The 25,352-nt window shown below is 36.5% G+C and overlaps 2 protein-coding genes across 2 annotated transcripts; both read right to left on the reverse strand.

Moving 5' to 3' along the window:
• Positions 1–10,211: 10,211 nt before the first annotated feature.
• On the reverse strand, positions 10,212–13,126 carry LOC110379198 (uncharacterized). The gene is made up of 3 exons (XM_064039232.1): positions 13,014–13,126; positions 11,152–11,300; positions 10,212–10,826 (listed from the first exon to the last, which is right to left on the reverse strand). The coding sequence occupies exons 2-3, from the start codon at positions 11,289–11,291 to the stop codon at positions 10,601–10,603; spliced, it is 366 nt and encodes a 121-aa protein (XP_063895302.1). The 5' UTR covers positions 11,292–11,300; positions 13,014–13,126; the 3' UTR covers positions 10,212–10,600.
• A 7,679-nt stretch (positions 13,127–20,805) lies between these two features.
• Positions 20,806–24,529, reverse strand: LOC110379205 (U-Kazal-Dg21.2). The gene is made up of 4 exons (XM_064039056.1): positions 24,376–24,529; positions 22,538–22,687; positions 21,376–21,579; positions 20,806–20,934 (listed from the first exon to the last, which is right to left on the reverse strand). The coding sequence occupies exons 1-4, from the start codon at positions 24,410–24,412 to the stop codon at positions 20,819–20,821; spliced, it is 507 nt and encodes a 168-aa protein (XP_063895126.1). The 5' UTR covers positions 24,413–24,529; the 3' UTR covers positions 20,806–20,818.
• Between the last annotated feature and the right edge of the window lie 823 nt (positions 24,530–25,352).

A 25,352-nucleotide genomic window follows, 5' to 3' on the forward strand; every position in this document is an offset into this window, starting at 1 on the left:
TGTTGTAGTGTTTGTATCTATAACCGGGTTTGCGGGCTGAGTGTAGGTATTATCAGAGTTATGAAAATGATCTATTATATTGGTCTCTATAATAATTCTGTTTGGTGGATTTTGGTTACTTCGCCTCAGCTCTTCAGCTACTTCTAATTTAATTGCATTTAACCTATCATTACTAATATATTTATTGTTAACTATAGCTCTTCTCTGATCAGCTACTCGTTGTTCACTGACATGGGCGAGAGAAGGGCAACTATTTATGAAATCTAAATACATGGGTTTTCGGTGTGCTGTTTCATTTATGCCTAAGTTTGTCACTCGGAAGTAAGATCTCATAACAGCTTCGTTTTGTTCGCTAGTCCATCTCATTCGTGTCTGTGTGCGGGTTTGTGTGTTTTGTCTTTCAGGGAGTGTGCGTGGTGCTTCTAATGTTTGTGCTGGTGTTAATTCAAGTGGGTGGTCGACAGATGTTTGTGTGTGCTGAATATGATTTGTCTGCATCTGATGCAGCTCTTCTTTAACTTCTGTGTATATTTGGTCTATAATGTTTTGTGGTAGTAGTTTGTTTCGGAGTATTGCTCGGCGTTGATCTCCTACTCTCTGTCGACTAACCTGCATATCTGGGAACTTTTCTATAAATTTTAGGTGGAGTGGTTCAAGGTATGTTCTTGTGTCGGAATCTAATGCAGTTAACATAAGGTAAGTGCGCAGAATAAACGAATTCATTTCATCAGTCCATTTTCTGCGCTTGGTAGAAGCGCCTGTAGTGGATGCAAGCTCAGTGTCAGGATTGACATCTTGCACAACACTAGCAAGCGTACTTGAAGACAAGGTCGATGTTCGCCTTGTCATGTAGGAGGGGCGAGTGGAAGGGATGGAAGAGAATAAGGAAATAGTATCTTCGCCCGTGGAATCGGCTGTAGCATCTACGCAGTGAGCCCGCCTGCTCAACTCACTGCGACCGGCTGTAGCTGTATTTTCGGTGAGAGCCCGCCTGCTCAACGCCTCACCGCCGATGGTTCGCATGCTGTGGCATCCAGCACCGGCTCCAGATGCGCCCCGGCGCTCCCCGGGAAGCGACCGTAAATTATACCTTCTTTCATTGCTCATATCTCCATAAAGGGTCTCCTTTTCCTTGTTAGCCGCGTAAGTTTTTTGTACTATTGTACAGTACGCGTGTCCGCCCCCCACGTGGCTAGGTGTTCAGCTCGGACGTAAGGTAGGGATTTAGGGGGCTTATTATTATTATTATAAATGTATGTCTCTTCCAGACCTCGGGACTATAGAGTCCCGGATTTTTGGGAGGCGAACGTGGGGCCGAAGCCAACACGCTGAAGCCCTTTTGAGACAACTTTAATGAAATGGTGACACAAAACCGACGATTATCCCTGTATACACTATAGAAATGTACCCAAGGACAATCCCCGGTTCTGTGCTAAACTATTGCTAACTATGGATGAAAACTACTTGGGCTATTGTGATGGGATGTTAGTGGACTAGGAATGGGGAAACTACGGGAACTATGGCACCTGCCGATAACAATGTAATAAATACACGTAAAAATGGCAGGTGGAGACTCGCCAACTCACTTACTGGGCCCCCGGGAATCAGTCACTGAAAAGCAACAAGAGGGCAACAGGGACATGAGCGGCTGAGAAGGGTGAGGATACCTCGGCGGACTTTAAACGCAGATCACGCGCTCCCTGTGGGTCCAGCATCACCGGCCCACTCGCCACTTACCACGAGGCACCTACCCTCCGAGCAGGACTAACCTTGCTCTAGCGACTCCACTCTGACCGGCCGATGAAGGCAAGCCAAGAGGCGGGAGACCTATCCCCCGTCATGCTTCACTCCGGTAAGCCGGAGATGGGGGACAGTATACTCTCCCTGGAGCACTCGGATATATAGCCCCGCGGGGTCGCTACTCCCCGTCATCCGCCTCAGATGCCCTGCGGGGCTTATTATTATTATTATTCTTTATTGCACACTAAACAGTAAATACATACGGGATACAGACAGTTATGTACAACGGCGAGCTTAACCCAGAATTGGGTTCTCTTACAGCCAACCTTAAAGCGATAGAGATATTCGATAGAGGTAGGGTCAATTATATGTGCACAACAAATATGAAATACTAAACAAATATTAAATAACAATAAACTAAACATATGTATGTAGTAGAGCTACACAGTATATAAACATAATACATATAGAATATAATATATATGTAATATAATATAATATATATATATATATAAGAATAGAAATATCATCTCGATAAATAGTATTCCTTTACTCGTCTCTTAAATGCATCCAACGATTGGCTTTCGCGTATCGAGTGTGGAAGGGAATTCCACAGTCTCACAGCACGAACAGTAAACGATCCATCATAGCGGCTCGTAGTGTGGGAAGGGACACGAAGAAGGAGAGATGAGGAAGTGCGACAAGGTTTGCCTCTCGGAACAAGAAACTCAAAACGTTCCCGAAGATAACTTGGTGAGAAGGGATTATAGCCACTCTAACGTCCGTGGATAGTACAGTATCCAAGAAAAAAGTAGCGTCATACGCCCATGGATACTATAGTATCCAAAGCGACGAGTTGTGTTTAACTCCATCTATTTTAAAATACAGTATTATTTGTTGAGTTTTGACAGATTATCTATACAGCTGATAAAATAGTTCGACGAAAAAATAAGAGATGGTAGTGTAATAAGCTTTGACAATTTTTTTTTTAAAATTTAAGTTCAGTTGACGCGTTCGATGTTCGTTTCGTTAAGTGCTTTTATAAATGTCAACTATTATGTCGCTTTGTTTTATTTATTTTACAAGTGTTATACATCAAAATAAACTACAAGATTTGGGCTTTACGATGATGTTTAAATATCACAGTTTTAGCTGATAAATCTAGTCTAATTTTAACTTCAAACGATTGTTGTTTCGAAAAAATGGCCGGTCAAGGTCATAGGCCAATCTTAGTTTTGTTTATACATATTTTACATACTTTGCATTAAAATATTATATTTAATATCGTAATAAGCAAAATAAATCATTTTTCAAAGAGAAATATACTAAATTCATTGAAAATTTCGTAATAGCTTTCTCGAGCGCGGGAGACATCGCGGTAAAATGACGAAGAGTAGTGTTTTGTTTCGATTTAATTAAAATACTTAGAGTTAACCGAATATAATCATATATACATCAGAAGAAAGGGTAATAAGCCTAGTTTGTTTTGAAAATATTTTATTGATAAAATATGCAACAATTGTGCCTTATATTTTAAAATGGTAGAAATAAATGTGTTTTTTTCTTCTTAAAATCATGTTTAACCCGGATTTTAGTATCAAAGATTATAACTAATGATTTTAAAATATCATTAACTTTGATCTGTATTCTTCAACCTTTTTTTTCGTATTTTTTTCTTTATTCTAGCCATTACGGTTCAGTAGCTGTATAGGTTTTTTGTTACGACGAAGTTGCGAGCCGCGCGCGATTCGGGTGCCGCGCGCGGCTGGACGTTAGAGAGAGAAACGGTCGCGCGGCCCGGACGTTAGAGTGGTTAGAGAAGAGAGAAAAGAAAAGAAAGTATGTGAGCATCTCGACGCCGCCGAATAGGCAGCCACTTCAGCCGACTCCGAAACTCCGACACGTGGTCGTACTTTCTGAGCCCGAAAATGAAGCGGATGCACAGATTCTGCAGACGTTCAAGCTTATCTAGAAGTTCCTCAGTCGCATCAAGGAAACAGACATCAGCATAATCTAAAAGAGGGAGAAGAAGCGACTGAGCAAGAGTAATTTTTGTTGGAAAAGGCAGGAACTTCTGGAGACGTTTGAGAGACTGAAACGTGCAAAATACTCTCCTGCTTACTTCTGCAATGTGCTTACCCCAGGACAGATTGCAATCCATTAGTACACCCAAGTTTCTGACTTGCGAAGAGTATGGTATCGTGACATTGTCGTACAAGAGTGACGGGGGAGAAAGCAGCCTATTAAGAAAATATCTGCCACCAATAATGATGGCCTGAGATTTGGACGGGTTGACCAAAAGACCAAAGCTTTTAGCCCATTGACTTATGTTGACAAGATCATTATTGATGGCATCAATTGTCCTAGGAAGCTCCTCGAGATGACAATGTTGATAAAGCTGCAAATCGTCTGCATAGAGATGGTAATGTGAAGTAAGTGTCTTTGTGATGGCGTTAATAAAAACGGAGAAAAGTAGAGGAGAGAGAACGCCGCCTTGAGGAACACCCGCAGCAAGATCACACCACTCAGAGGAACCCTCGTCAGAGCGAACCGACTGCGAGCGACCTCGAAGATAGGAGCTAAACCACGCAGTTACAGACGGAGATATATTAAGAGAGGAGAGGATACCTAGGAGGATGTCAAAATCAACTGAGTTAAAAGCACTACTGAAATCTAGCAATACCAAAACTGTTAAGCGCCTGTTCTCCATAGCCAGCCGGATATCATCTGTGATTTTCACCAATGCAGATACCGTGCTATGGCCAGGACGGAAACCAGATTGGTACGGACTCAGCAGGCTATTAGAGGAAAGAAAGCGAGACAGTTGATTATTGACAACACTCTCAAGGACTTTGGAGAGGATTGGAAGAATGGATATTGGACGGAACTGGGAAACTGTGGAGGGATTGGGTATCTTGGGCAAAGGCAATACATGGGCTCGTTTCCATGCTGTGGGAAAGGAACTGGTAAATAAGGAGTAGTTAACAAGATGTAAAATTACAGGAATTAGTACATCAAGGATAGGAAGAAGCATTTGAAGATGAAGTCCATCATCTCCTACTGCCTTTGAGGAAATGGATAAAATGGAACGCTTTATATCCCCCTCGGTAGCTGGATGGAAGGAAAACGAAGTACAATTTGGCAAAGAAATGTTCGACAGATAATTGAGAGTGCACGATTTAACGTTGTCATCCAGCGTCACTGGTGACTTCGAAAAATGTGCGTTGATCGTATTAAGATCTATATCGGAGGCGCTATCATTAGCAGCCTTGCCGATTCCAAAAGACTTGAGGAATTGCCATACTTGTGCAGTGTTAAAGTTTTTAATGGAATTGTGAATATGGCGTCTCTTTGCATCACTGCACAGACGACTGCAGCGATTCCGCAATCTCTTGTACGAAGTCCAGTTCTCCTCACTGGGATCACTTCTGAAACGACGCTTTGCCCTATCCCTCTTCGCCATCATCTGCTTAATATTTTCCGACAACCACGGGGCCGGAAGATGTCTCACTCTAACCTTTTTGAGAGGTGCATGTTTGTCGAAGAGATTCAACACTAAATTATTAAATGTAGAGACCATTGTGTCAACATCATTGCAGTCATAAACAGGAGACCAGTCAATAATGCCCGCATCTTCTCTCAAACGATCCATATCAATGTTCTTGAAACTGCGAAGGAAAAGAAATTTGGCTTTACGTTTAGGTGGACGGATCTTATAAGATAAAAATAGAAGGTCATGATAAGAGAAAGAGGCAGGGAGTTGCCCATGAGTGGCTACTTTGCTAGGGTCGGATACTAGTATGAGATCTAGAAGAGAAGGATTGCAATGAGGGGCATGATGTGTAGCGTTAAGCTGAAGGATATGCATATTGACAGAAGAGACAAGAGAGCGAAGTTTACGGCTGCGCACATCATCCTTAAGCAAGCAAGTGTTGAAGTCTCCGAGGATAATAGTGTGCTCATATAAAGGTGTGAGATGTTCAAGCTTTGCCTCAAATGATGTGTAATAATCAATTGTACACATTGGATTATAGAACACCCCCAGCAATAGTTTGTTGTAATTAAAAGTAATTTCAATAAATAAATGTTCAGCAGATTTGGAATAATCACTCGGAGACTTATCAACAATTTTATATGGCATGTCGCCACGAAGATAAATGGCTACCCCTCCGCCTCCCTTGCCAGTTCTATCATTACGCACAAGCTTGTAGCCGGGCAAGGAGTATTGAGTGGAAGGGAGTGCTGGTTTGAGAAATGATTCTGAGACAAGGATGGCATGGACAAGGCTAGAGTCAAAAGAGGTTAACAGGTCCGCATGATGAGCAGGAATGCTTTGGGCATTTATGTGGACCGTATTAAAAAACTTACTATATGGCGAAAAGGTAGTAAAGAGCTGATCGCGAAGATGTACCGTATCACTGAATGCACTAGCGAAACTCTCATCAGATGCACAAGACGACGAGCAAGAAACAAAACTATCATCACAATGATCTAACATGATATATAAATATATAAGAAAATATATAAATATTTGTATAAAAATATATAACAAACAAATAAGATACTAAAATATTCAATAACAGTTACCTGCTATCTCAAAATCTCGATGCACTCGCCAGTTAACTTAAAAGATCAAAAGACACATATCTACTTAATAAAATGTTTCCGAACGAGTCTCAAGTACAGGTTATGAAGTTATGTCAAAGTCAAACTAACACAACAATAACAAAATAACTGAGTGACCGACTTAGAAATAAAAAGAAAAAAGAAAACACATTACTAATTATTTTGCGTGCCGCTTCGGTTTCATCCCCGATGGAGTTTTGCCGGTTGTTGATCGTGTGCTCGGAACTGGTTCACTAGCCACGGTAACAGTCGGAAATTGTACCACCAGTTGCTGCAATTCCGCCAAGCATTCAATCTTCCGCCGTGATTTATTTGGAAGCAGAATCACAATCTTGCCCTCCGATGTCCAGCACTCCTTAACCCCAAAATGCTTTCGAGCAGCAACGAACGTATCGTGTCTGGCTTTGGTTAGGAACTCTGAGACAACCAGCCCGGAGCCCTTCAGTGCTGTCTTGCTCCGCCACACTTCGCTGCGCAGGCTGTAGCTCTGGAACCGGATCAACAGAGGCCTTGTCTTGCCACCATCTGCTCCCAAACGATGACACGATGCAATATCCGAAGAAGAAACAGTGCCCAGCTTCATTTTATCCGTTAAAACTGTGACAGCCCTGGACACAGTATCCTCGTCCTTCTGCTCCGGAAGACCATGCAGAAGAAGAACCTGCCTTCGAGAAGCCATCTCATGTCGATCGAAGCCCAGTGTCAGCAATTCAACCTGCATTTTAAGGGCACTCATCGTCTTCCAGACGAGACACTTAAACTCTGTGTAATCACGGGACAGGCTGGCAATACTCTTATGTGAGGCTTCAGTGCTGCCAACGTTCTTCAGCTCTTCCTCATAAGTCGCCATTCTCGCAGTGAAAGTGTTGGACAGTTCTTCCATGCAGCTTGTCAGTTTGGAGTAAAGGTCCATGTTGAAGTGAAGAGAAGTAGATGTGATTATGAAATTCAATGTAGAACTGAGTGCATCTAAGGCTTGTGCAGTGTTTTAGTGCATTTGCACAATAAAATAACTGTTTTATATATTATTAAATAAAATAATACTGAGGAGCTATTTTTTGTTGTGCTGCTTATCTAACTACCCACACAAAAAAAATACAATATTAAACCTACAGATATTCTCATAATTCTTAATTAATAACTCGTTAATCAAAACTCAATATTACCGTAGAAATGATCTGATCATTATCTGGCGAGAGCTGCAAATTCCGTTACATCTGTTTCGCTTTCCATCAATATTCCGTGCATTAATTAATATTAAATTTATTGAGTAATGGTGGATTCAATATGGTAGATATTCAATTAATTATTATTTGGCATTCCTTTTATCGAGTTTTAATACGATTCAGCACAACTCATTCTGCTTATTGCGTATTTTATTTAATGTTCAGATTAATTGATGGAGGATTTATAATTATTTCATTTATAAATTAATTAAAGTTTTGTGGGTTTACTTACGGTTTCTCATTGGTTATTTTGACTGATTGTCATTATTTTGCAGGTGCTGTCTTATTGATATTATAAAACTAGAAAGGTTGTTTATTTGAACGTGCTGATCTCTACACTACTGAACTGATTTGCAAAAAGCTAGTTTGTTGGAAAACCCCTTTATCAAGGAAAAGTTTTTGTCCGGGTGCGTGAATTATTTTCCAGGGGATACGGTTGAATCCGCTGGCAGAAGCTTGTCCAATATGACAGCCTTACTTGGCTGGCAGTAAGCTGGCTGCTCATTTACATTGTCAAATATAAAGTACATAACAAAGCAGTACACTTAGACACTACATTTGAAAGTCCATAAGTCATGTACCTACCTTCTAACAAACCTTTCGGCATGCGCGCATATGTCCAATGAACCATCCAAATTCAATACAAACAGGCGTCATATCATATCTTCCGAAAGTCAATATTATTATAAACTCTACGATATAAAAATATTTACACCAATCTACTTGACTGAACCCAATGGTCACAAAATTTTCATTAGCTACTTACGTTACACGGGAGGACGACTCAATAAAAACGAGCTGAAGTATTTTACGTCACTTTTCCAAATTATTATGGGAATGTCGCAATTTTTTTATGAGACTATTTCCCTTAGAGTATCTTCACACTGCAAACTTTTTGTCGGCCGATAGCTGACCCAATGGTTGGCAAATAATTTTTAAAGAGCATCTTGATTGCAATCAAAGTTTTTAGTCGGTATGACATCGGCTAAATCCCTACTAATATTATAAATGCGAAAGTAACTCTGTCTGTCTGTCTGTTACGCTTTCACCTCTAAACCACTGAACTGATTTTAATAAAATTTGATACAGAGATTGAGTTGACCTTGAGAAAGAACATAGGATAGTTTTTATTCCGGACTTTTGAAGAATTCTCTTGGAAAAGCGATATAACCAAACTCCGCGGGCGAAGACGCCGGCGAAAGCTAGTACCTTAATATCTTTATAATGTGCATACTACCACCTTCATACTGATTTATGAGCCCAAACAAACTATTGGCCAACTAAACGTTTGCCGTCTGCGAGAGCTCTTATTTACGTAAATGTGTAAATGTCACTTTGAGAAAATTTCCCCTTAGTCAAATGACAGACATATTTTTCACAAATTGACGGCACTTATTGGTACTTATGTCTTGTGAATTGATACAAATGACTTTCTGATAAAAGTGGGCGTTTTTGCTTCTGAAATACACTTCGTAATATTTCCTCTGTAGGTAGTTTTTCATAAATTACCTAAATGAGTCTAGGTCATTAAAACGTAAAAATTTGGTAACAACTTAAAAAAAAAACAATGATTATTAAACGATTAGATTCTGTCCAATCCCATTTAATTTTGTCATCAACAGCTACTGTTAATATTGTACTTTATATTATTTTATTCTAGTATGATATTTATGATCATAGTATCTATAAACTGTTAGTTCATAGTCTATAGCAGTAAGCTTCTAGTAAGCTCATATTGTTCTGTTCCATTTATAAGACTTTAGTTCCGAACCACTTAGACAATATAAACCAGACTCTTAAAACATTTTACAAAAGTCTGTTCCTGAAAAATATAAACTGCATTATCAGGTAAAACAAAGTCTAACTAAGAGAGAATAGCAAGAATTAATTAAAACCATTAATCACTTTAGAATAATTTTGTTTTGTCAACAATTTAGGGCACTTAAATGCTTAAGTTGAGGAAATATTGCTTGAAAACAAATTGTGAACGGCCATTACAGCGAAATACGGGGATAATTTATTTAATCATTAGCTGTAGTAAAAGGGTTTGTTATGATATGAACTTCATTCACTGTTAAGTTGGGACAATACATTTTTTTTAATGTATGAAATTATATTATATACAATGTTATAGCCTTTTTATCATTCCACTGCTAGGCACAGGCCTTCTCTCACACGGAGCATTAATCACCACGCTTGCTCAATGCGGGTTGGTGATTTCAGACTTTATAGTCCAGGTTTCCTCAAAATGTTTTCCTTCACCTTTACCATTATTAACACACTCCTTTATATTAATAAACGTCTATTGATAACTAGTTTCATTTAGAACTTAATCCCATGAAATGAAATACACATATGTTTTTTGAAACACTTATAATACCGCTCTATATTCATACGTAGGTAATATGTCAATAGATCTATGAAGTTATTCTACTTCGCTTTGATGATATTTTGAGAATTTACATAGCAAAATTCTCTTTGAATAACAGTCTATTTTCGCATACTTTTTACGATTTATCTGTCAAATTACTTCGTGGAATTTTTTCGTCAAGTAGAGGTAGGTTCTTACTTATTTATTAATGTAGATTAGGTTATTTTCATACGCAAATAAAATTCATGTTCGATATTACTTATTTTATTACAGGTAATCTTATATAAAATTTTGACTATTTTCATCGAAAATATATTAGGTATCTTAACTTAAGCAGTCTTCGTTTAATTGTAAAGACCTTGATTATAATTGATGTCATTCTTTCTAATACTTTGGTCACTTAATTAAAATATGCAGACTCTAATAATAGTGATTTTAAAACCATTTGCGGTGTCATTAATTATCACTCAACGGTCATTAGTCTTTGAATTTAAAATTCGATCTTACATTCCAGAATATGAGTTGGTCTAAATTTAAATTAATGACAAGAATTTTAAGAACAAAATGATAATTTGAATACAGTCTTTTGTTTTTGGCTTGTTAAGTTCTAAAATTAAAATTGTTCTTTATTCTATTTTTAACTAACAAGAAGAGAGTTGGAGACGTTATCGACAAAGCTATTTTCTCTTTGTGGGTATGTCTGTGGGTTGTTCCTGTTTTGTTCCAAGGCTCTCCAGTTGATGAGCCAGAAGGGTTGCTGGTCGATAGGCAACTTGCTCAACCTTTGCACTAGTTCTGCGTCACCGAGAGCTTCAAGAGGTAGTCTGATTGTGGTTGTGGTGCCAGCTTCACTATCTCCAAATCTGGAATTAATGAGATTTGTTATAGCTTTCTCTTCCATTCAATGTAGCTGTGATATTTGTAGCGCCAACTAGATATGCTTCTGTTTCACTAAATATGTAGTGGTATTATCAAGTTTTTTTACGATCGTTCTTGATTGTGGTGAATAAGTTCATCAAAAACCATTGAATGGTTCTGGACAAGAGCTCACAAAGCCTAGACCTTGTTCTTATGTATGTTTATAAATATTTCAAGACACACAAATTGAACAAATCGGCACTTGAAGCATCTCTACGTATACAATTTGATTAATAAGTACTAAGCTAACAATTTTAAGTAGATAATTACCTGTTACTCAAATCTGATGATGGCGCCGGGGCCGTTGCAGGTGGAACGTAGGGAAACCCGATGGGTAGCCGGCCAGCGTACGGCGACCTTTGTGCGAGGCAGCCCATCATCACCACGGAGAATACTATGATAGTCTTCATTTTTCAGTTCTGGAAGAAGGAATAAGATTTTAGTCAAATTATCATAGTTTTAAAATCATAATCATTAGTAAGAAAGGTATTGAGAAAAATATACCAGATTTTGTTTAAATTAAAACAGCTTAATTTAAGAGGTATTTATTTCATTTCTCTATTTATTTCAGGCATCAAGTCCCGTATCAATTTAAGCATATTATTTCAAGCAGTAGGAATACCAAAAAAAAATTGTTTGTTCGTGGTAATAGTAGGTATAATCCGAGTAAACAAAACTTAAACTGCGCGTGCGACCAATAAGTCACTAAATCGTATTACCTATAAGTACATAATAGGTATATAAGTCAAATAGGTAATTATTAGTAATAATTTACTCTGTGATGATCTAATAATTATATTCAAAATCATTATACAATACCACGTATTTTCCCAAATAGATTTACCGAGGTAATAATATAGAATGTCTTGATATTTATAAAAAAACTTTGACCTTTGAGTTTGTTTGCAGTTAAATAACTGCACAATTATTGAAACCAGTCCAAAAAAATACGTCTGATTTATAACCAAACTTACCTACTAAAATTGCACTATGTTATGAACTTTGGACATTTACAAATTGGGAATCGAGAATTAGTACCTAAGGCGTATATTAAAACTACTAAACATTTTAATAAATAGGTTTTTCCCACTTTTAATACCTACTAATCTTATTATAAAAAGAATGTCGTGTTAGTTACACTATAGCTAACTCAAGAATGGCTTAACCGTTTAACATGAAAATTAGAGAGGAGGTAGCTTAGGGCCAGAGAAGGACATAGGAAAGATTTTGAAACCATCTGGCTACGGGATGCAGTTATATCGGGACGCGGATGAAACCACGGGCGGAAGCTAGTATCAAAAAAAATATAAACACCCAAATTGAGAACCTCCGTATTTTGGGAAGTCGGTTAAAAAGGCAATAACATATAATAGTTACAAGGTCTTTAGTGCAACAAAACCACAGCTGATATCCAAGTGACCTCTGTCTCGCATTGCGATAACAAACAAAACATAAAACAACTGTTAAATACATAATTGACACGGAAACTGGTTTTAGTATCTAGCATGTTTTTAAATTAACTAGCTGTTTCTTGCGGTTTGCACTTGCGTTTAGAGAAAACTTGGCGCACACAATTAAGATATAGGTAGCGTCATAATCCTCCGAGCCTTTTTCCCAACTATGTTGGGGTCGGCTTTCAGTCTAACCAGATGTAGCTGGGTACCAGTGCTTCACAAGGAGCGACTGCAAGTAGCGAATGATACTCGATTAGCGAAATGCTGTCGGAAATCGGTGCAGAAATTTTTTGGAGTTTTATTGGTTGCATTTGCAATCTTAGGTACAAAAATGAGCAATTTTGTAATATTTGTGCCTAATGATGAAAATGCCTGATTTTCTTGAATGTATTTTAAGCTATAATAAATCAGCAAGTTAGGTACCAAATTTTTTTAAAGGTATGGATACTCTTTTGGGGATAAAACTTGACAGATAGTAAGAGAAATAGTTATTTGAATTTCATATTGATGGCGCCAAAAGGCATTGATGTACAATGCCTTTTGGCGTGTCTACGAATGCCATCCATGTTTTTAAAATAAAATTGAATGATTTATCAAAGTATTTTATGCCTGAGCTAATTTATTTGGGCATTGACTTAAGCGAATTTTAAGCACCAGAAACTTCAAATAAAAACTCACCTTAATTTTTCACTTAATCACCAGAAGTAAATAATTTATTAAATTAATTTTAATATTAAAACTTTTATAATAATTATAAGTTATTAATATTTCCGTGTTCACGCTGCGAACGTAAACAATTCAATGAGTACGATATCCAAACATATTAATATATAAATAAACGGTCTTAGCAATCAGCTTTGCTGTGCGAAAGAGATAAACATATATGGTGTGTTAAAGTGCAAAAGAGTCAACCATATGGTCTTTACCGCTATGACGCATAGTGCATTATAATATGGGTATTTCCAACTTATATGGTTTTAAGAAATATATTCTTCAGTTGGGAATTAGTGACGTATTCTAAGTTCGGAATATACGATATATGATGATCTGCAGAAATAGATTTTTATGAGTCACGATCAATAATGAAATACATTAATTTATTATAGTCATTAGTTGATAAGTCAATTGCCTTAACTAAGTTATTTAAAGATAATTTTCTTATTTTAGTTTCGAGATAGTTTTATTAAAAATTAAGGTGCGAGTTTGTGTGCATAATATTACAATATAGTAGTCAATGTGTGCCTTTTCGGTATACAAACGGTTAGAGATAAGTAGGTACTAGGTACATATCCAGCGGGACCCAAAAGGGCCAAGTCCAGCCGGGGCTACGGGATGGTTCGAATGAGTTACCGCGGCCCTGGTACATAAAAGGCCTTTTTTTTAACGACGTCAAAAATCATCAAATGACCCCTCCCGCTGTGGGTTATCAGCGGTGAGGGAGTGTCAGACTCTTACTGACTAAAAACCATCGTGTTCCGTCGTAGGCCTTTTTATGTGCTAGGGCCGCGGTATCTCTTTCGAACAACCCGCAGCCCACATAAAAGGACTACGAAGGAACATGGTGGGTTTTAGTCAGTATGAGTCTGACACTCCCTCACGCTGCGAATCCACAGCGGGAGGAATCATTCGATGATTTTCCATCGAAAAAAAAATCTACATAGGTATACCTACTTATGTATAAATGCACGAGACTCAACTTTTAAATCGTATATTTAAATTGTGACCATCATAGCTAAGTTCAGGGCTGAGTTCAACAAAATTCCCAGGTATCGAAAATGTAATATTCCTCAATAGTTTTATAGTAATTCTGGTAATATTTCTGGAAACCGACTTGTCGTATATACAAATTACTTCTTTGAATTACCACAGGTTGGCCTCAAAATCAGTGGTTATGTTTCTTCGTACGTAAATAATATTTGCACAGCAAAAGGCAAACCCAGACTTATTTATTTTATCGACATTAATTATAATGACAATCGTAATTATGGAACTAGCTGTATCTTCGTGTGTCACCCGCATCCTGTGGGAATTTCATCCTGCATCCCGATATAAAATGCATGAGAATAGTACCTACACTTTCCCAACAGATAAATATTTTTTCAATTGGGTTCAGTAGTTTGGGAGCCCTCAGGGTTACAAATAAACACAAAAATTCCCTGTTTATTATATTAGTACAGATTGATAAGTTTTTGCAAACTGTGAAAGCCATGGCGTAATTAAATTAAATGAGAGCTTTAATTAAATAACCATCAAAATACCCCAAAACTGTCAGAATTAAAACGTCCTGTCAAAACTTGTTGATTTTAATTCAATTGTCTCATTAAAACGGACACTTTGAATATAATTGGAAGTCCTTGCAGAAATGATAATTATTATAATTTGTCTGTAAACAAATAAACCAGTAAGATATTTAAACATTTGGCAATCCATCAGCCTTTTTATCGTCCCACTGCTGGGCTGCGGCCTCCTCTCACACGGAGAAGGATTGAGCATTAATCACCACGCTTGCTCAATGCGGGTTGATGACTTCAGACTTTATAGTCCAAGTTCCCTCGAGTTAAGAGTTACTGTATAACTAGAGTAAAAATATTTCCTCATCATTTGGTGACTGAAAATTAAGTGACAAATTATTAATGTTAATAATGTAATTTCGCAGGCTGAAAATAATTTAATTAATTCTATTATATAAAACATTATTTTAACACAATTTTCTAAGTAATTGCCGTTATAATAAGATATAATTTAATTAACCCTTATTGAAATTGACATTGTCGGTGAAACATATTTAAATAGCTACTCTAAGAAAGAAACCTACATATTTCTTCAAGTTCATCATATAACAGCTAGTCTGAAAACCATATTTTTCGATTATGTCACTTGTCTATTTAAAGAAACAGAAGATCAGACTGAATAAAAACCACGCAAGTGAAATCGCGTCGTTTACCTAGTCTTAACCTACTCGCATACTGCAGATTAAACAGTCGATCGACAGTTGACCTGATGACTGCCATTTTTTTTTAAGAAAATCTTAATTCTAATCATAGTTTTCAGTCGGTATGATACCGGCTAAATACTTAATCTTTGTAATGTGCGTGCTTTCATTTTCATTGTGTCATTCATTTTCATACTGATTTAAACTATCGCACAACTAAAATAACTAAATATGAAATGTCATAGCGCACGAGCAAAATTCTTTATTTAAAAATCCTTCGATTTTTGAACTCCGTCAAAGAGGTTCTATTAGGGATGCTCTTTTGAGCTCGTTCGGCGTATAAGTCAATTATTGGACGAACTCTTTGAAAGATAAAGGCTGAAAATTTCTAAGTCTTTGTACATAAAATTTTGATCTTGACTTGACAGCTAGTCAATAAAGTGGACGAGATAAGATACTTACTTGCATTTGTGTAACTTCATTTGTTTTCAAACTCCCGCTCAAAGGACTGTTTATCTGTCTATGGCGTCGTAACTCGTTAAGTTGTTGAACCGATTTGTATGCGGTTATTTTCATTCAGAAGCAGATTTTTCAGCGATGATTCTCAGATCTTGAAACTTTATGTTTATGTACCTACTCAGTCTATTTTGATATTTTATCGCTTTCAATATAGAGGTATTAATGCTATGTTTACAACCACAAATTTATATCGGTGCTTTGACCATATTCGACATGGAAGACCACAAAATAATGATATCACGATATTATTTCACACGGGAAATTGATTACAAAACCAACCAATAAGGACCCCAAAATAGCCAAAGTAATGTTATTGCCTAATCAATAAGTACATAGTATAAAACAAAATCCTGCCTTTTGATATACGGAGGAACTTGTCTTGACAACATGGCTAACCATACCCAATGTCCCTAATGGATAATCACCACGTATTGTCACCGTTTCATTAAGTACCCTCAAAAAGGATCGCCTTCCAAAAATCGAAGACCCTTGCAGTCCTTGGTCTGTTACAGGAGATGCATACCTATAAAATTTATTCTAAAATATTATAAAATAGGAAAACTTTGATTGTTTGTTCTATCTGCAACTCTCATCCAACTACAAGATAATATTGTTATAATAAAACGAAATAATTATATAAGTCTATCATAACTTGACCTCTAAACTATTGCCAGCTCCATTAACAAATAGTTCTAGTTATTTTGGTGACGTAATAACAATATCTAACAAGTACCTACTATTGTTTGGAACTCCCATACATTACGTTTTGGAAAAACTTTTCCGCATTTTTATTCGGATTAGGAATAAAGGCTGGGATTATAATGGGGGTCTTTGTAACCAACTGAAGGGAAGTGTATGTTATACACGGGTTTGTGTGATCCATTATATTGTTAAAGAAATGCATTATATGTAGTAGGAAGGAAATGCTTTGAGGGTTAGCCCAAATAAATGTATGTGGGTTTGTCCGTTTTTACGGGAAATGTATTAGGGTATACGAAAAAATATGGGAAAAAGATTTGTTAAATGTTTAGTCATAAATTTTTGGTAAATCTATACTAATATTATAAAGCTGAAGAGTTTGTTTGTTTGTTTGAACGAGCTAATCTCAGGAACTACTGGTCCGATTTGAACACTTCTTCCGGTGTTAGATAGCCCATTTATCGAGGAAGGCTATAGGCTACTTTTTATCCGGGTTCGTGCAGAGGTTCCCACGGGATGCGGGTGAAACCGCTGGCAGAAGCTAGTGTGGAATAATATTGTTTATTTTCTTGCTAAGTAAACTTGCTTTCAAAGGGTTCTTAACATTTCTATTTAACATCTGTAACTTCAGTTGACCTTTTCTCAACAAAATAATACTTCAAATAAACAATAAATTAATTATTTGATATTTTCGACGACTGCGCCAAAAGTTTAACGCTAATTTCGGAGCAATAACCGTTAAATTAATATTAAATTGAAACGGACGAAACTCTATTTAATCAATATAGAAACAGTTCAAACAATAATTTGTCGCTGGAAATCCTTCAGAACTTTAGAACAAAAGCTAGGATTTGTAGCGAAATATAACAATAGATTCGTAGATTTGTAGAGAAATTCGTTTTAAACCGAACTTACTTATTGTTTTTAATTCATTGTTCGGTAGAACTGTTGTTGTACTTTTAGTGCCAGTATTCGCCTTTTACACACTGTTTGTTGGACTTGGCAAATGGTTTGCCGAGCGTAAAATGTGAGCAATCTGGAAACATTTAGACGGACGCAGCCTGCAAATTTTCAGTTGGCCGATAATTTGATCAGGCTCATAATCAAAACATTTGCAATGTAGGGACACACTGTAGCTATGTAAGTGCACGTACATAGTTGGGTGTAAGGTGTCGCGTGCATTATTCCCGATCCCATACTTCAGACTGGTCGAGATTGTCGTTTCTAATTGTCATTTCTAAATTACTACCTATATAATTGGCCTGTAACTATATCGTATTTTGGAGAACTTATGTGTCTGTAACAATTTCGTATTGGTGAACTGTGTAACGTAAAATAAATATTAACTTTAGTGACATCAAGCATTTTATTTAATATCCAACCGGGCACCTCAACAGCAATTTACATAATCATCTGCCTAGCCTTTTTCCCAAAGGTTGGGGTCGGCTTCCAGTCTAACCGGATGCAGCTGAGTACCAGGGTTTTACAAGGAGCGACTGCCTATCTGACCTCCTCAACCCAGTTACCTGGGCAACCCAATACCCCTTGGTAAGACTGGTTGTCAGACTTTCTGGCTTTTGACTACCCGTAACGACTACCAAAGATGTTTAAATGGTAGCCGGGACCTACAGTTTATCGTGCCATCCGAAACACGGAAGAACTCGTTATGACAAGATGGTCACCCATCCACGGACCGACCGCGCCAAGCGTTGCTTAACCTTATGATCGATCGATCCGCGCGGCTTTGACTTAGCCACGAGCTCTTACACACACAATTACATAAAGCACAGCAATTTACATAAAGTTTTTTTTATTTCTTTATTAGGTGTCCAATAATAAATCTTCGTTTCAATGCGATAAACAAACTGTATTTTATACGATACGAGCACACATAATAAAACAATCCTGATTTGATTTCATCTGAAAGCCTGCCTCTATCTAATACAATTTTATTGGCAACCAGGTATACCCTGTGGTAATATTACCTACTTTCCTTATTTTCCTAGAACCAACAAATAAAAGAGATTGATTTTCAGTCTGGGTCGAGTCCAGAAACCGATTTTAATTATGACTCGATAGGTGTAAACTGAAAATTATTCATTCGATAAAATCACGGAATAAGGAAAGATAAGCGGAGATGCTATAATGCAGGTAGGTCAGAGGCCTCCTTGTAGGTCCATTCCGTACGGTGGAAATGACCAAAGCGATCAGTTGCGAGTGAACTAACAAGGATTTTGGGTTCTTTGAGACATCTATTAAAGCATTTATTTTTTTTACAAACAAATTGCGTATGAGGGCGACAACAGTGCCGTTCCTCATCCTCCGTATTTTGGCGCGGTACTTTCTTAGATGATTTTCCGTTATGGCACCTCCGCTAGTCATATTGTTCTCCATGGGTAAAATAAATAACCAATGGGAACGGAATATTCCTGACGCCTAGTTAATTGAATTTCAATATGAAGAAGCTGGATTTTTATCTACAGCACGAACAAAGGTTTGTTTTGTTTAACGAAGTGTACTTAATTTTTATGGAGGCACTTTTTTATTTCGTAATTCTGCATTATGTTAGAGAATCGAGAGGTATGTATGGGGTAATGAAGATTAGGTACTAATGTCTCGTGTATCTATGGGTTTTTGGATTTTCTTAAAATGAAAAGGAAAAATTATTGTTGTGTTTATTATTCTAGTCTTTTTAATTCAAAATCACAATATGTTAATAATCTTCTAATCCTACTAATAAGTATTATAAATGTGAAAGTTTGTGAGATACATTCTCACAAACATGGATGTATGTTTGTTATTCTTTCACGCAAAAACGGCTGAACTTATTTTGTTGAAATTTGGTATGTAGATATGTGATACCCTGGATTAACACAAAGGCTGCTTTTTATAAATAATAATAATAAATAAATTTATTTATTTCCACATAACAATTTACATTTAGAGTTACCATGTAGTATACAGAGGCAACTTGCCTTATAAATTGTAAGTCACTGATATTGTAGATCTCTGGCACCCAAATTAAGATCAAACTTGTGTTATGGTTATAAATACACCAGGCGGGCGAAGACGGGAGCGGTAGCTAGTATAGCGGTAGCTAAAATAACAGTCGGATGAAAATCCATCAAGGATTTTAACACTTTCACATATGTGGATATTTTAACTAGCAATAATTCAATTACCATTAAATTATTTATATCGACAACACGAATTAAATTCATCCATTATTAAGTGCAGCTGTCGATTTGTTTAGCACTCATGTTTTTGACATTATTAATCGCCTCAATTGGTTGTAATTAATCGGTACCGAAAAACAATTCAGCATTTAAATTGTTTGGTGGTGTTATCTAAATATATTATTATTATTTTATCGATAATTTAATTTATTAATAGAGGCCAACATGCTGTTTTATTTATTACGAAATAGGTTTCTGTTTATCAATATTTACCATGTCTAGTCATGTTTGTAAATCCCTTAGATATAAAAGTCTTAAAAATCAATTTAAAAATGAAATGCGTCTAAAATCAGTGCAAGTACAATAATATTAAGCAAGTACATTATTTTAAGCAGCAGTATATTTGTTTATCAAATGAAATATCGGAGGTGATATCGTGTTGAATACATTGACTTTAAGAAATACTGTCTGTATTTTCTCATAAAAGATTTTAGCATTAACTTTAAAGCTTATTATTTCTCAAATTATAATCCCAACTGATTTATTTAAGATAAATAAAATTAATCAGCTTTGCAACACTGCTCTATTATTGGATTAACAAAGTTCCCATTTTGGGGCTAAATTGGCTTGGAACGAGGGTGAAATGGGTTGAAAATTCAAACACTTAAGTTTTCAACCCCGAGGGCAATGGATTAAGAACAAAAGTGTCGGAAGAGGGTTATCTGATGGGAAATCCTGATAATGCGGTTTCCCGATTATGGGGAAAACAATTGAAGGTCGATGATTTCGAATCTGTTTAGGGTTTAGCATGTTATTCGTTATTTAATTCAAGAAACATTTACTGCAATGGGTCTTCTTTCTAAGGATATGTCCAAGCGCCTGGTTGACACTTCCCGGGACTCAAAGGCTGGATTTTATTTCGCACAACGATTGAGTATCGCCATCCAACGTGCAGTGCTGCCAGCATTTTGGATACATTACCCAGTGACAGCGATAAGGACCAATTTTTTTATACTCTTTATTAGATTTAATTTATATATATACGATTATTCAGTATTTGTTTATGTTCATATGTGTACATTGGTTTATTAAATAAAAACAAATTAGTCTTTAATGCAATAACATAATAAAATTATATTTCTGCTATAGGTATATATTTAATTATATTCATGATAGTCTCTGTAATCGTTGATTCCGGAAACAACAACCTGTTCTTTGAATATATTCTTCATTAGATGTCTCTGGCAGAATTCCAATGGCACTTCGACGTATCCTGAAATGTATGATATGTTTTAAATCACGTTTACGGAGCGTTTAGAGTTAGGCATGATTTATATTAGGCCGGGCCGTGCCGTGTCCGGGCTATTATGAAATTTTAAAGACGAGCGTCGTTTGTGGCCCGGACGAGCCATGTACCTACACGGCACGCCCCGGACACGGCCCGGCCTAATATAAATCATCCCTTTTTTGGAATAAATACTTTTAAAGATTTTTTCTTGGCGTCGGATAGATAATTTTAAAAAGCCCATATTTAGATACTTATATATTTTCAAAGTACCATGAATATATTTCACATTTTCAATCATATTTATTTTTTGACCATTGTATCTTACTCAAAAAATTAAATAAGCCAGTGAAAGGCACTACAGAAACAAGTGTCTCATCACAAGTCACTGAGTGAAAGAGTGTCCTAAATATGACCTTTACCACTTACCTTCTAAATCATCGCCCCTACAAGAAAGCATATCAAAGTAGCAGCCGTTGTTAAACGTCTTGTAAATATAAGCTCGCATCTTGGACATCCCGCACACAGGTCTGTAATGATTCGGACAGAAAAGAGGACAGGATTCACCATACACCCTTCTTGCATTCTTGACTTCGTGATTGATGCAAAACTTTAAGGGGGTTTCCACGAATTCTGAAAAGAAGGAAAAATTAAGGAATATTCGGTAAATTAACGTATTTTAGATTTCATAAATCAAAATTGAAACAAAATAGTTATAATGAGGAAGGATGAAACACATATCACAAGAGGTGCATTAATGAATGTGGAAGTATGGTGAGGCAGAGGAATATGAGAGAAAAGACGGATGGATTCTCGGATAGATGACATGAATAAAAAGAGACTGAATGTTGTGACGAGTGACAAAGAGAAATGGAAGAAGAAAACATATTTCGCCGACCCCAAATAAAATTGGGAACACAGTAGGTTAAGAACAAAAATGCCAAATCAGGGCTATTAAATATTGCTAAACTGTTTTACATACATATGACGTAAATTGGAGCACAAAGACATGTAAGTAGATAACTTTTCGCATGACATTAAAAGTTCTTAACGCGTCCAACCAAAAGTTGCCAAAACGAAGGGCAAAAAGACTAAACTGCTTGCGTGCGTTTTAGCTAGAATTCATTGTTATGCAAGTTTGAGTTTAGTTTGAAACTTTTGACAGTGGCCATTTTAAAAATAGGGTACATCATCATACAAGCATTCATATGCACTGAAAGACACTAATGTTGTTTAGTCTAGTTTCTTCGTCTTTGTAACAGCCTAAAAACGTCCACTGCTGGAAAAAGGCTTCCCCTAAACTGAGGATTTGCCCATAGCCACCGTGCTGGGCATGCGTGTTGGTGAGCGCAGAGGCTGGAAATCAGCACTTCTTGAAGGTCTTTACAGAAGACAGTCCCCAAAACACACGCCCTTCACTACGTCCTATTTATTTTTGCTGGGAAGAAAGTGGTGGAACAAACTCCCTAGCAACACAATTCTTTCTCTATGGTTTGAAAAACTGTTGATATACAAAATATTGATTATAAAATTAATATCATTGTAGCTTAGCTAAGTGCAGTAAGTGCATATAGTGTTTAAAAATACTTACGGACATTGTGACAAATGCTATAAGCCTTCAAAGCACATTCACTGGGAAATAAAGTGTAGTTTTTATTTTCTGGACTCAATCCGCATGTCATCTTCCCTTCTTTCGGGCAGTCATCCTTGCACTCATTGCAGTTTACTGCACTGAATATTACTGAAAATAAAGTAATGGTTTCAATTAATCACTGAATTCAGTCAACTGACGTAATCAATAATTTATGTGTTTGTAATATTATTTAGCGTTTTTTCGTACAAATTGAGTCTTGTCTCGCGGAAAAACCCACTAATTTCAAGGCGCTCTTACTTTAATACTTTATAGATACAATGCTAACAGATAGTGACAAGTAATTTTGAGACACATAAGTGCTGAATGAGAGCTTATTCAGTAGCACACAAGAAAGGTCCCGTACACCGTCGACATGAGATAGGTAAAAAGTCGTCATCATCATCATCTCAGCCATAGGACGTCCACTGCTGAACATAGGCCTCCCCCTTAAATCTCCACAGATACCTGTTGGAGATACCAGTAAAAAGTGATAGCTCTTAAAAGTTATTAAAGTGTAATAGATTTACAATAGAGTTATTTTAGCCTTGACTTAACCGGACGGCTGGGATATTGATTTGCTTATCTCATCCGACGGCGAGTGCCTACTTCATGATAACGACAACTGCGTCTAACTGTAACTCGTAGCTGCACTATTGCAACTGCATAAGTACGGTTTACGTTAAACGACTTGAAATAAGCTATTTATTGACACTTGACGCTTCTAAAGTCAAAGAAGTCTTTTGTTAGACATATACCTCCCCACTCAGAGACATTTAATGGTTACTTAAGCCATTCCTTAGTGAAGGATTTGTATGACATTCCGTCACTAAGGAGTGACTTAAGTAATCATTAAATGTCTCTGAGTGGGGACGTTAGACTACTATGAAATAGAGAAAAGAAAATAATTTCGGAGTGGCAACATTATTTATTCTGAAATGAACTATAAAGTTACGAGATTGTTTTCTATGTAGAATGGAAGGGAATTTGACGCGCTTTAGACGAGTATGTGTATGGAAAAAGATGCAATTGTAAAGTTGATGTCATTTATTTTTATCCAAATATGTGTGGCAAAGTACAGATGTAAAATACTAGGTCAATGGTCATTCATCCAAAACTACGGCAAAAGAGGTTTAACAAAATCTATAGAGTAGGTAATTTACAGAGACAGAACCAAATGAAAATAATTTAGTTTTAAATGAAAAAGCTGGAGATTCATAGCTGGACATTATTTAGTTCAACCACAAAGCTTTGTAGGAGACAATGCAAAATGTTCTCAGTAAGACGACAATGAGAAAAGAGTGGGCAATGCATTGGCCTCATTAGATGTGTGAACTTATATCTTTTATTATTAATAGCCGTCATATATTCGGATTGTAGTAATATGAAGCGCCACTGTACAGTCGGAGAGAAGAGTTGGTAAACTTTCTCACAAAATAGATTTAAGCACTTAGTATGAGAGAAGGTAGCATAAAACAAAAGTTGCGTTATTTTATTGGTTACGGATCTTTTTAAAGATTCACAAAAATATTGCATTAATTGGTTTTTCTAGAAAAATATTGGTTAATTAATTAGTAAGATTTTTCCTCTTGACCGTACAAAAGCTTGTTGTGAATAGACACTAGACACTATTACTATTTTAAATAACTCTAATTTATGAGAATAGAGAATGCCTGAGCTAGAAGATTGCAGCTTATGCTATAAAAACAATTACCACACACAACTAAATATAAAATAAACAACAGAAACTAAATATAAACCATAATTACACAAATAAAATACAACAAAACACGTCTTACAATTCAACACGACCAATATCAGCAGCAAATAATTCATTTTCCTTTAACTGCTAACAAATCAATTGGAACGGTTTGACTAGAAATCTTACGACTCGTAATTTCAATTAAAATTCAATTAATATTAAGAATTCAGCTATTCACGCTTTCTATGCCTCAATTTCGATGTTTGAAGCATGTTTCATTGTCTCGTTCAATTGATTATAGACGCGAAATTAATGGGTGAAATATTTGTGTTATTAGTTTTAGATGTGTAATCAGCTATGTAATTTAGTCGAGAAATTGGTGATTGATAACATTTCTAAAACGTAGATGAATGATTTACGTCGAGTGTTCAATTTATCTACACAAATTACTCTCTGGAACTGTCACAAAATTGATGTAACTTTAGACTGATCAGGCTATTATAGGTAGGCAAATCCCAGTTTTAATGACCAAAACTTTTCCCAACTAGTATTAGGGTTAATTTCAAGTGTCATGTTAACTCTTCAAGCAAATGCAGCCGATTATCAATGTTTATTTGTATATTTTTTAACTTCTCTATTATCAACCCAAAGCATACTTCATTCTCACTTTTAAAGTAAGTTTCTGTAAACAAGATGGGCTTGAAGAATTCACAAACTTCCTAATACTCCATGATAGGAGCGATAAGTATAAACAGAGTGACGGCTTTTTGCATCTTTCTAACTTTGTTCCCAAACAAGTCAAGATTCCAAACAAAGGAGAATTTATGTCGAAAGTGGAGTTCCCTGTTATGGAATTTTGAGAGACACTGCTGCTTATGGCATGGTGGAAATAGTCTCTTGGGGCTTGCATATCTTAGGTGTATCATATTCTACCGTGACCTGTATTCTGAACTGTCATTTTATGGCGGTGGCTATAGTTTACATAGATATAAAACTATAATGTTTCACTACTCCGCTAGAGGTCCTTTAGGGCTTCATAGACTCTTAAGTTTTTTCAAGGCGTACATTGAATAA

Source organism: Helicoverpa armigera, chromosome 18 (assembly GCF_030705265.1).
Source record: "Helicoverpa armigera isolate CAAS_96S chromosome 18, ASM3070526v1, whole genome shotgun sequence".
NCBI classification, from domain to species: Eukaryota; Metazoa; Arthropoda; class Insecta; order Lepidoptera; family Noctuidae; genus Helicoverpa; species Helicoverpa armigera.

Coding starts and splice junctions, on each gene's coding strand:
- LOC110379198 (XM_064039232.1), bottom strand. CDS start 11,291: ATGAAGACTATCATAGTATTCTCCGTGGTGATGATGGGCTGCCTCGCA. Junction 10,827..11,151: donor TCATCAGATTTGAGTAACAG/GTAATTATCTAC, acceptor CATTAATTCCAG/ATTTGGAGATAGTGAAGCTG.
- LOC110379205 (XM_064039056.1), bottom strand. CDS start 24,412: ATGAATTATTTGCTGCTGATATTGGTCGTGTTGAATT. Junction 21,580..22,537: donor TAGCATTTGTCACAATGTCC/GTAAGTATTTTT, acceptor CCTTCTTTTCAG/AATTCGTGGAAACCCCCTTA. Junction 20,935..21,375: donor TAGGGGCGATGATTTAGAAG/GTAAGTGGTAAA, acceptor CATACATTTCAG/GATACGTCGAAGTGCCATTG.